The 10,515-nt window shown below is 31.9% G+C and overlaps 1 protein-coding gene across 5 annotated transcripts; it reads left to right on the top strand.

The window, feature by feature from the left end:
- The first annotated feature begins 3,004 nt into the window (after positions 1-3,004).
- On the top strand, positions 3,005-7,826 carry LOC145055197 (methyl-CpG-binding domain-containing protein 7-like). Of its 5 annotated transcripts, none has more exons than XR_013685097.1 (10): positions 3,005-3,281; positions 3,574-3,696; positions 3,784-3,822; positions 3,998-4,117; positions 4,218-4,265; positions 4,422-4,568; positions 4,644-4,808; positions 4,881-5,122; positions 6,232-6,333; positions 7,031-7,826. XR_013685097.1 is itself a non-coding variant. In XM_079003500.1 (8 exons), exons 1-8 carry the CDS (start codon positions 3,084-3,086, stop codon positions 5,115-5,117), a joined length of 1,068 nt encoding a protein of 355 aa, XP_078859626.1. In that variant the 5' UTR covers positions 3,005-3,083; the 3' UTR covers positions 5,118-5,280. The 5 variants fall into 5 exon arrangements, 2 of the variants coding, with proteins under 2 accessions (XP_078859626.1, XP_078859625.1); XR_013685099.1 differs by having other exon boundaries at positions 7,028-7,826; XR_013685098.1 differs by having other exon boundaries at positions 6,137-6,333.
- The last annotated feature ends 2,689 nt before the right edge of the window (positions 7,827-10,515 follow it).

Here is a 10,515-nt window from a genome sequence, read left to right as displayed (position 1 = left end):
GTGTGCGAGTGTGTGTTTGTGTTTGTGTGTGTTTATGGGGGTAGGTGTAGGTTTGTGTGTGTGTGTGGGTGTGTGTCTGTGAGGGTGGGGGTGGGGATAGGTGTGGGTATGTATGTGTGTGTTTGTGGGTGGGTGTGTGTGGTGGGTATGTATGTGTGTGTGTTTGTGGGTTGGTGTGTGTGTGTGTGTGCGGGTGGGTGTATGTGTGTGGGTGGGTATGTATATGTGTGTGTGTGTTTGTGGGTTGGGGTGTGTGTGCGGATGGGTGTGTGTGTGGGGGGGGGGGGAGTGGGTGTGTGTTTATATTTTAGAAAAACTTTGGAATTAGAAAAATGTGGAAAACAATGATTATCAGTTTTCCAAAAATTTCCAACTTCTTTTTAATTTTAGAAAACGGAAAATTTTCATTTTCCGTGAAAAATTTAGAAAAATAGACGAACTAAATGCGTTTTCAAAATTCTTATTTTTCTTGGAAAATTTTTCCGGAAAACGTCCCGTTTTTCCGCAACTAAACGCACCCTTAATCTCTTACGAGTTTTAGACATGTGGTCGGAAATAAAGTTCGTTGTTAAATAATGTAACATCTATTTTAAAAAACCCAATAAATACTTTTCAAATAACGAAAAGTGCAAACATATGTACAACACAATTCATGCCCACATAATATTGTCTATACACCTATGATAATCCCAACATTTTCTATTTACATAATCTTTTTCATTTGACTCCATGATAACTGTTGTACAACTACTTAATACCTCTAATAACATAGAAATAAAGATACACAATCACAGTTGTTACAATTTTTTGGTATATTCTCAAGAAAACTATTCTTCGGTTGTCGTCCATTCTTCACCCAAGAATCTATCAACTTTAAGTAGTCGTTTAAACAATCTTTGAATTATTGCCGACATCTCCTCGTTAAGACTAATTGAAAAGATGTTATCATAAATATCCAAAATCCATTTCTTCAAAGTCTATTGCACTAACCACCCAATGATTATTGACTTATTGTTATAGACTTATAGTTAATATGAAGCAAAACATGTACAACGACGTCAACATTATCTTAGAAGATTGTAACTTACAATAATTTATATTTTATTTAAAAAAACAATATATTACCAAATCAACATTAGCCCAATATACACTGTATATATGGAAACATGGACTCATTACCAATTGGGATATATGTATCATTACTATAGTAAGTCAAGCATAATCGTCCACCTTTCATATAGGAGTCTTAAATCCAATAGCAATATACCCCTAAAAATTGACATGTTGGTGATAAAGGGGTAAAGTTTAAGGATTCTTTCGTGAAGATATTATATTTTGAAATGTAAATTGTTTAAGAGTACTTACATATGTGTCTAACGAATCATGGTGCTCCTCGTGATTCATTTTTGTAGAATAAAGCTTGCCAAAATTCAAGTCCCCACCTTTCTTACTCATATTCCTAAGTCTCCACTGCTACAATGTAGATGTACCCATATCGCCAATACTCACGCTTTCCCCATCTGTAGACACCTCAACCATATACAAGGTTCTACATTTCTGTCCGCAAACAACTACCAAATTCCCTTTTTCACCTTGACAACCTCCAAAATCCACATGATATCCTTCAACATCTAATTGGCCCACTTAATTTAACATTTATTTAGTTTTAGAAGGCATCCGACATTTTTCAATGTCCAATTGAAATTATGCATCACATTTTTACGTGGAATTATGCATCGGAATCTATAATACATGATTCGACTAAACTCTATGCATAACATATCAATGTGTCATCAAAATCGATTGTCACATTCAATTCTTTCTTCATTTGTTGTAGGTTAAGTCATTTATTTTTGGAGTGTCTAATTTCTTTGCAATTCCAACAAACAATATCTTTCCTGTTCTTTAATCGACACCTCTTTTTTTTACTTTGATCTTCCTTTACCATTAAGCCCCCCCCCCCCCCCCCCCCACCCCACGATTTTAATATTGATCTCTAAATGAGGTTTGCAAATACATTGAAGCTTTATATTATACCATTTCTAATTAATGTGGGACACCATTGACACCCTCCACAAGCACTCAATATCCACAACTTAATACCATAAGACAACCAAAGGACTTCTAGCCTAGCGATATCAGATGGTGTCCTCCCTCTTTGAGGTCGAAGGTTCAAGTCCCGTCGTGGACATAGGTGGAATTAGGTGTTAGTTTAGGAGTAGATTAGTATATTTGTATTTGTCGGTTCAAAAAAAAAAAACCATAAGACAATATCAACAAAAAGTTGTTTGAATCAATCAAAATATGATATGTAATAAATAAAAAAAGAAATATGAACTATATACCAAAAATAAAATATTCCAAGTCTAATGAAGAATATTACATAAATATTGATGTAACTCGAAAAGTTTTTTTGAATTATATATATATATATATATATATATATATATATATATATATATATATATATATATATATACTAATAAATAAAACTCATTTTCTGCCACATGTCATGTCCTCATTGATTTGGACACATGACATTTTAATAGATTTTTAGAATTTATTTATTTCCACATGTAATTTTCTGATTTGTTCACATATCATAACTTATTTCGGTTATAATATTGAGAGAAATAAATGTTTCCTTGAAAAATAATTGATATATTTATAATGAAATAAATGTCATAATTAATGAGAGCTCTAAAATTGATATTGATATTAAATTTAATGTTTAAATATTGATATTAAATTTGTATTTTTAATAAACCCGTGTAGTACACGGGTCTTATACCTAGTATATATATATATATATATATATATATATATATATATATATATATATATATATATTAATTTTTACATTAAAAGCTGGTATTAAAATCGTTTTCAACTTTATCAATAAAATATTATAATTTTTTTTACTAACATAAACAGTTGGGCCCATATAAAGCCCAACTTGAATTATTTGGCCCAAACACTATATAATGCGCGGAAACCCAATAATTGCCGGATGAAGACGAACGATGCCATTGCTTTAGTCCTACTGTGTTACGACGTCGAGTTTGTGTTACAGTTCCCGACGAATGGCGGAGCCGGTCACCGACGACAATGATTATGCCCTACAACGTCAACTTGCAGTTGTAGACGTTGTAACTCCTATTTCACATTCCATTTCTAATTCAGATTCTTCTGCGATCACTCCTTTCTCCTCACCGTTTTCTCTTCCTGACGGCTGGTTCGTCCACCCGGTCCCCCGCTCCGACGGCCTTCGCGTCGACAAGGTCTCTAAGTACATAGTGCACATAAATTTCATGTGAAATGCATCATAATTGTACTTAATTCATTGCGTTTCTTCTTAATACAAAGTTCAGTTTCCCCCTTTTTGTGGTATTAGTATGGTTATGGTTTGAATGGAGTTTTTAGCAATATGTAAAACCTATCAGCTTAATTGATTTGGCTTGTAACCTAATACTTCAATTCAACGCCTCTCAAACTCGTAAAATCTCGATATTGCCTTTTAACGTCCTATAGATGTGCAAATTGCATTAAAATTATTTTCATTGAATTTTGCAGTATTACATTGAGTCAGAAACAGGGCGCAAATTTCGATCTAGAAGAGAGGTTAAGAGATACTTGAATGTTGAAGAATATAAAGCTACTAGATCCAGACCTTTGAGACTTACCTACAGAATTAAGGTGACATTTATTTCCTTGCCAAAATTTTAACAAAAAAGAAAGTAGTCACCATAACTGTAACTTGCCTTTATTCTGCATATTTTACAGAATAAGTTGGATCTGAAGATGATTACATCTCAAGCAAATGTAAGCTTTTTATCCACTTCTTTCTCTTTTGGTACTTTTAGCCTTCTACATTTATCACAAAATTTAATCCAATTATATCATTGATAATTGCTTTGTATTATAAAGTATAAACTACAATACTGTAATACACTAAAAGAAATGAAAGTATGAAGCCCTTTTTAATACAATTCTGCAGTATTACAATGATCCAAATACTGAACGAAAGTTCCGATCTTTAAAAGATGTTGAGAGGAACCTTACAAAAGGATCTACATCTGCTAAATCAACCACCAAGAGGCTAAAATACCATGAAAAGGTGACATTTTTATCCTCTTTCTTCACACCCTAATGATGTATGATTAAATTAAACATATGTATAAGATTTTCTTTTAGCATTTATTTATTTCTTCTTTTAGCATCTGCAGAGTTGCAGTAGTCGAAAGAAAACTGTCTCTAGAGGAAAGGTAACCTTTTAACTGTGCACTAAAACAAAATAATAATAATAATAATAATAATAATAATAATAATAATAATAATAATAATAATAATAATAATAATAATCTACAAAAATATACATTTTAGTGTTTTACCAATTTTTTTTCTTTTAAATGATGTTACAGATGCAGGATTTTGAAGAGGATAAATATAATCGATATCAATTAGTAAATGTAACTCCCACAAGTTTTCAATCCTCCTCCACTTTCACTCTCCCTGATGGTTGGATTGTAGAGGAAGTCCCCCGAAAAACTGGAGACCATATTGACAGGGTAATTATTAATTAATAATTAATATTCACGTCATATTATTTTATTAATTAGTTTTTTTTATTTTTTATTTTGTAGTATTATTATGAGCCAGGGACTGGACAGAAGTTCAGATCCTTGACAGCTGTCCAGAAGCACATAGCAGAACTCGAAGAAAATGCACCTTTATCTGTAGTACTTGAAGAGCTTAGAGAAAATAATTTACCAATTGCCAAGGCTTTTAAATTAAGCAATTCTATAAAGGTTAAATTTGTCTTTTTGACTGAATTATTCTATAAATTTATATAATTTGGAAATGTTTTTTTATTTGTGTAGAATCATGGTTCATATGATTCATGGAAGAAAAGTGTTTTGAAAAAGGAAGAAGGTTCATCATCATTTACCACTAGTCCTCCAAGCAAGATCAATTGGGTTATTGCTAGTAGTGGAGGGCAAAATTGGAATGCTTTTATTGGTGATAATCCGATTCCGGATTCTCTCAAGCAAGAATGGAATGAGAGATTCCTGTTGGCCATTGGTAATGGGAATCACAATCAACCGCTTTCAGCATAGCAAAGGTATTGGTGTAAAATGGTTACAAGATTGGGTCATGGAATCTGTTAGGAAATGGAATGGAATTCAAATTCTATTCCGTTGTATATTTTTCCTTCGTTTGTAAATCTTTCAAATAATTTAGAAGGTAATAATGACAGATGTCGATTTTTTATTTTATAAACGCATGTTTGGAAATAAATTAGCTTCTATTTATTTTTTATATATATAATAACCGAAAAACCCGAATTTTTTAAGTATATATATATATATATATATATATATATATATATATATATATATATATATATATATATATATTATATTAAAGCAAAACACAACCAAGACTCCCATATCTTTATATTCTACCAGAAAAAAAAAGTATCTGAATGACATCTCATAAATCCAACTCAAGCCACAAGTTTTCCGGCCAAATGGAGACACAGTTTGTCTCTGATGACATCAGCACCACCATGAACCACCGCGCTTTTCTCCGGCGAATACCCGGGGTCATGGTCACCGGACATTGTAGACACATCAGACACCCCATCACCTTCCATATCAATCAAAATATTATGAAGAATACAACACCCTAAAACAATCACCGGTAACTTATCCATATCCGGCTGCCATAGGCCGCCATCAACCGCCAACCAAACATCTTTCAACTTCTTCAACGCCCGATTGGCAAATAATCTGGTTTCAAGATGCTTCTTGTTGAACTCGATTTGGTCTTCTGTTAGGTCTTCATTTTGGTATGGAGTTATCAGCCATGGTAGGAGCTGAAAACTCGATCCTCCAACTATATATTCACCAACTTTTGTTCCATCTGATAACTCGATCTTGTTCCCGTTTAGCCTTTCTCCTTTTTGAGTGAATTTAAAGATTGTTGATTGTTTTAGCACCTTGTTGTTTGTCATACTTCCTGGCCACCCCGTGACCAAATCAATGAATCGCATTGTGGGGTCCACGATTACCTGTTAAATGCAAGAAATAACAACTTACTTTTATTTATTCGTTCATTAAATTTCATTTCTTAGGTCTGGGTCGGGATCCAATTCTCTTATAGAAGAAATGGATTGATATGGATTTTTCCCAGCCGCATTGTCATCATCTCACTTCCTCTTCATGACAGAAAAGGAGAAGTTGCTCTCCAAAGCGGGATGAACTCAAGGAAAGCATCCGTAGGAGCCAATAGAAGGGAATGCGGTTTCATCAGCTACGCTTTATGCGCCAGGTTTTCAGACCTATCCTGTTGGATGAGCTGTTGTGTGCCTCCTTTTCATTATGTTTTAATTTCACTTCTTTTTATTACAACATTGTATTTTGGGAATTCTCGAAATACAAATCAATTTTTACATCAATTAGAGAGGAGATTTCCCAAAGTACAATGTCTTGATAAGGGAAAAATAACTAAAAGTACAATGCTATAATTAGATGGATTCTTCAAAATACAATGTTTTAATAAGAAAATTTCACAAATGACCAACTTTTCAACTTTTATCACAAAATTACCACTCTTTCTGTCTTTTGTAAAAAATTACTCTTTCTATCTTTCTTGAAAAATTACTCTTTTGTGACATTTTTTTTTCAGTGGTCCCTACCAAAGAAATGTTGAAGTTTATTTATTTATTTTGATTTTTTTTTCATGAAAGAGGCATAATTTCTTGATAAAATTACCATTTATTATTTTGCAAAAAATATAGTAGGGTCATGTAAAAGTAATTTTATGAAAAAATGCATATCGAGAATAAGTCTCGATATGTGGTCATTTTATGATAAATTTTAAAAAATGTGGTTAGACGATGATAGGACCACCACATTTTGGGTCAATTTTGTGATTGACCTTGAAAAATACAATGTTGTAATAGAAAAATATAAAAACTGGATGATATAATTAATAAAAGTACATTGCTATTTTATGCATTTAGCAGTCACCTGCAAGAGCATGCTATGGTTTTTCTCCCGATCAAGACACAACTTGGCTCTACGCTCAGAAGCAGGCGGATACATCTTCAAATGAGTGGTCTCGATCGCGCCACAACAATTTGGCAGGCCGCCAGACCTCTCAAATGAGGACTTGACCGGAGCCATATCTGGCGGCCATGTAATGTGGTGCGCACCGCTTACCTCAAGCGCGTCCACAAACCGTAAGGTTATGTCAACGACAGTCAAGTAGTTTGTCCCAAAAAAGCTCGCGATGTTTGAGGTGGGGTCAACCGTGCTTAGCCTTGTTAAAGCAATGGCTACTTGATCATTGAGGGACATTGATTTTCCATCTAAGAACATGGAGTTGGTGTCTCGAGACATCATGAACTCCTTTACTATCGAGCATATGTAGCTAAATGTTGTCCTTGATACCTTGAAAAGTGACTGAAAATTGTCGAGAGTTTTGTATGGAGATACAAGCACTATATCGACAAAAAAAAAAAAAAAAAAAAATAGAAATTAAGAATAACATATGTTATATTTATATTAAAAATGTTTATTGTGTTGAAGATGATTTTAAGAGAACTTACTAGAAATTCTCCTCGAGAGAACAACCCTCTGACCAGCTGGCCTGATTTCAATCTTGTCATCCGACTCCGGTTTTTGTTTATCTTTATTTCTTCTTATGGGAGTCATTCTTCACAACAAAGCTTAACTGCATATTTTTTGGAATTAACAAACCAGTAATGATTGTTTAATATTATACTCATTATCCATGAATACAGACATTTAATTGTAGAATATGTTATAATTGGTTAATGAACTTTTTTTTCCCTATAAAACGCTGATGCTTTGACAAACTACTATTACAAGGTAAACAAGCAAATAGAATGAGGTGTGTTCCAAAAGAAGGGTGAAAGTGAGGTTTGAATGAGGTGTGTTCGAAATATGTTCGTAATGGTTTGAATGATGCACTCGACAGAAGTATAGGAACATGAGAAACTAAATCAGTAAATTGCGCAGTGATTTTAGCACAATGTTGATGAAATGATGTATTGTTGAATTTACAACCATTTTTGGATTGAAGAGTTTTTATTTTCGTTTAAACTGAGTTTGGTTATAAGAGTAGAAGAGGAGAAAATGGGAAATAGTTGCTATTTAGATTTGTGAGGGAATGTCCAAATAAAATAAGAGTACGCATGTACTACGACAAATAATATATGTGTCCTTGTTTGCTTAAGATTGGAGATGTTCGAAGATCGGTGTGTATTATGTTGAATGAAGAATATTTTGTACAGTGTGACAGGTAGACGACAATGTTTTCCTAAATGAAAAGCATCACACATAAATTTATTATTGAGTTTAGTGCAAAAAATAGAATGAAGATGACATAGACTTTGAAAAACTTGACTATTTGTATTACCAAGACAATTGTGTCAAGTTATAGGTGGCACATTGTGAAGGGCAACCACAGAAGACTTGATCTGTGATGCTAGGGTAAGAGAATAGAGTGATCCATGTAATAATTTTGAAAAACGATATTTTGTGGCTAGATAGATGTTGCTTAAACCAACATACAATAGAGGGTTTTATGATTTGGTATCAGTTTTTTTTTTTAATGAATTATTTCAATGCAATAATAATAATTTTTCTGAGGAGCGGGTTTACATCTTATTAAAAACAAACAGGATTTGGAGGAACAAAACAAATAATAAGTAAAAAAAATAAATAGAATGAAAGTCTTTTAGATTGGAGGTCCTGGTTCAAACCCGAACAGAAGCAAATTAACTAATTTGGTGAATTTAATCAACTGTTAAAAAAACATAAAAAAAATAACATTGTGAAAAAGAATTATAAAAAAAATGTCTTTTTGGATAAATATAGTCATAAAAAGCCATGGCATCCATGTCCAAAATCAATTTTACAATAAAAAAAAGTTGTAGACCAAATAATATAAAGTTTACTAATTCCAAATCTAAATTACAAAATAATAAAATTTTCAGTTTTCAATTTTCAAAAACAAGTGAAATTTTGGGGCAATTAATAGAAAACAATTTAGCTGATCCCAAATTTAGATATATAATCTAGTCAATTAATAGATATAGAAAATAGAAAATAGAAAATTAATCGTAAAGCTTACCTATCGTAACGCCTTCTTTCTTCGGATAGAATCAATCGAATAGATAGTCTTTTTCAATTTTCTGTAAAAAAAATCGTTAATTTTATAGATTTGAAACAATTGGCAATAAGTCATACTATAGATATCCGATCTTCGTAAATCTAAACAGATCTAGCATTGAGCATGCTTGCTTTCTTTAACATTGTAGAATTCAAACAAAACGAAGAAATGAGTACAATGTATATACATACTTTGCTGCTGCGACAAAATCGATGTGCAAGTAAGAAGACAATCGCCGCTTAATCGAAAAGAAATGAAAGAAAATGATTACACGACATCTATTATGTTTTAGGGTTTTGGATTGCAAATTCGACTTATAAATTAGTAAAGTTGTATATATATTAATTGGGTAAATAGCACAAAAGACACTAAGTTTACACTAAAATTCTAATTTGATACTGTATTTTTTTTTAATTTTTTACAGTTTTGATGACATGGCATGTGGACATGTCAAAATTGAATTTTTTTTCCCTCAAAAGACACTAAATTTTCACTTTTTTTTTATTTGACACTAATTTTAATTTTTTTTCTTTCAATTTTGACAATCTGATTTTTTGTTCCAAATCAACATCATTTTTTCCAAATTTGCCAATGTTGACCATTTTTGCATTTGAAACCGTATAAACATTTTTTAAAGACATTTTAAATCATATAAATACATTTTTTTCATTTAAAAACCATATTTTTGTATAAATACAATGTTTTTTTTTACATTCAAACCATAATATAAATACATATTAGTTATTTAAAAACCATATATTATATTAAATAGAGACCCAGAGATATTTATACATAAAATACGGCTTTTTTACATTCAAACCTCATATACATATTTATAAATGATTATATGTATTAGTTCACTTTATATTAAAAAAAAGTTGAGATTCAACCTCAGACATGTAATTCTTATTTACCGCTCTAATGCTCCAGTGTACCGGCAGCAGCAGGATATGTCTAATCATAAATGATTATATGGAAAAGAGGTATAATCATATATGATTGTAAATGTTTATATGTATATTCCTAATCATAAATCATTATACATATATGTGTGTTCACAAATTTAGTTGGTGGAAGAATTTCAATGATATCTTGAACGTGCGGCTGACAATGTGTGTATCCATAATGAGATGACAACAACACCGATGAAAAAACTATCTATAACCATTGAAGACTTTTATGGCACGAATTCGTATATCAAGGGACAAACTGTTCGTAACATGCAAAAGATCGAAAGTCTAGATCCGAAAATTCAAAAGACCATCGAACATCTTCTCTCTCCGATGTATCATAGGATCGATGATTTTCTTT

The sequence above is a fragment of the Lactuca serriola genome, chromosome 5, assembly GCF_051521515.1.
Source record: "Lactuca serriola cultivar US96UC23 chromosome 5, Lser_US96UC23_V15, whole genome shotgun sequence".
NCBI classification, from domain to species: Eukaryota; Viridiplantae; Streptophyta; class Magnoliopsida; order Asterales; family Asteraceae; genus Lactuca; species Lactuca serriola.
Note: the sequence above shows the minus strand (reverse complement) of the source record. Positions and strands in the feature narration are given on the sequence as shown.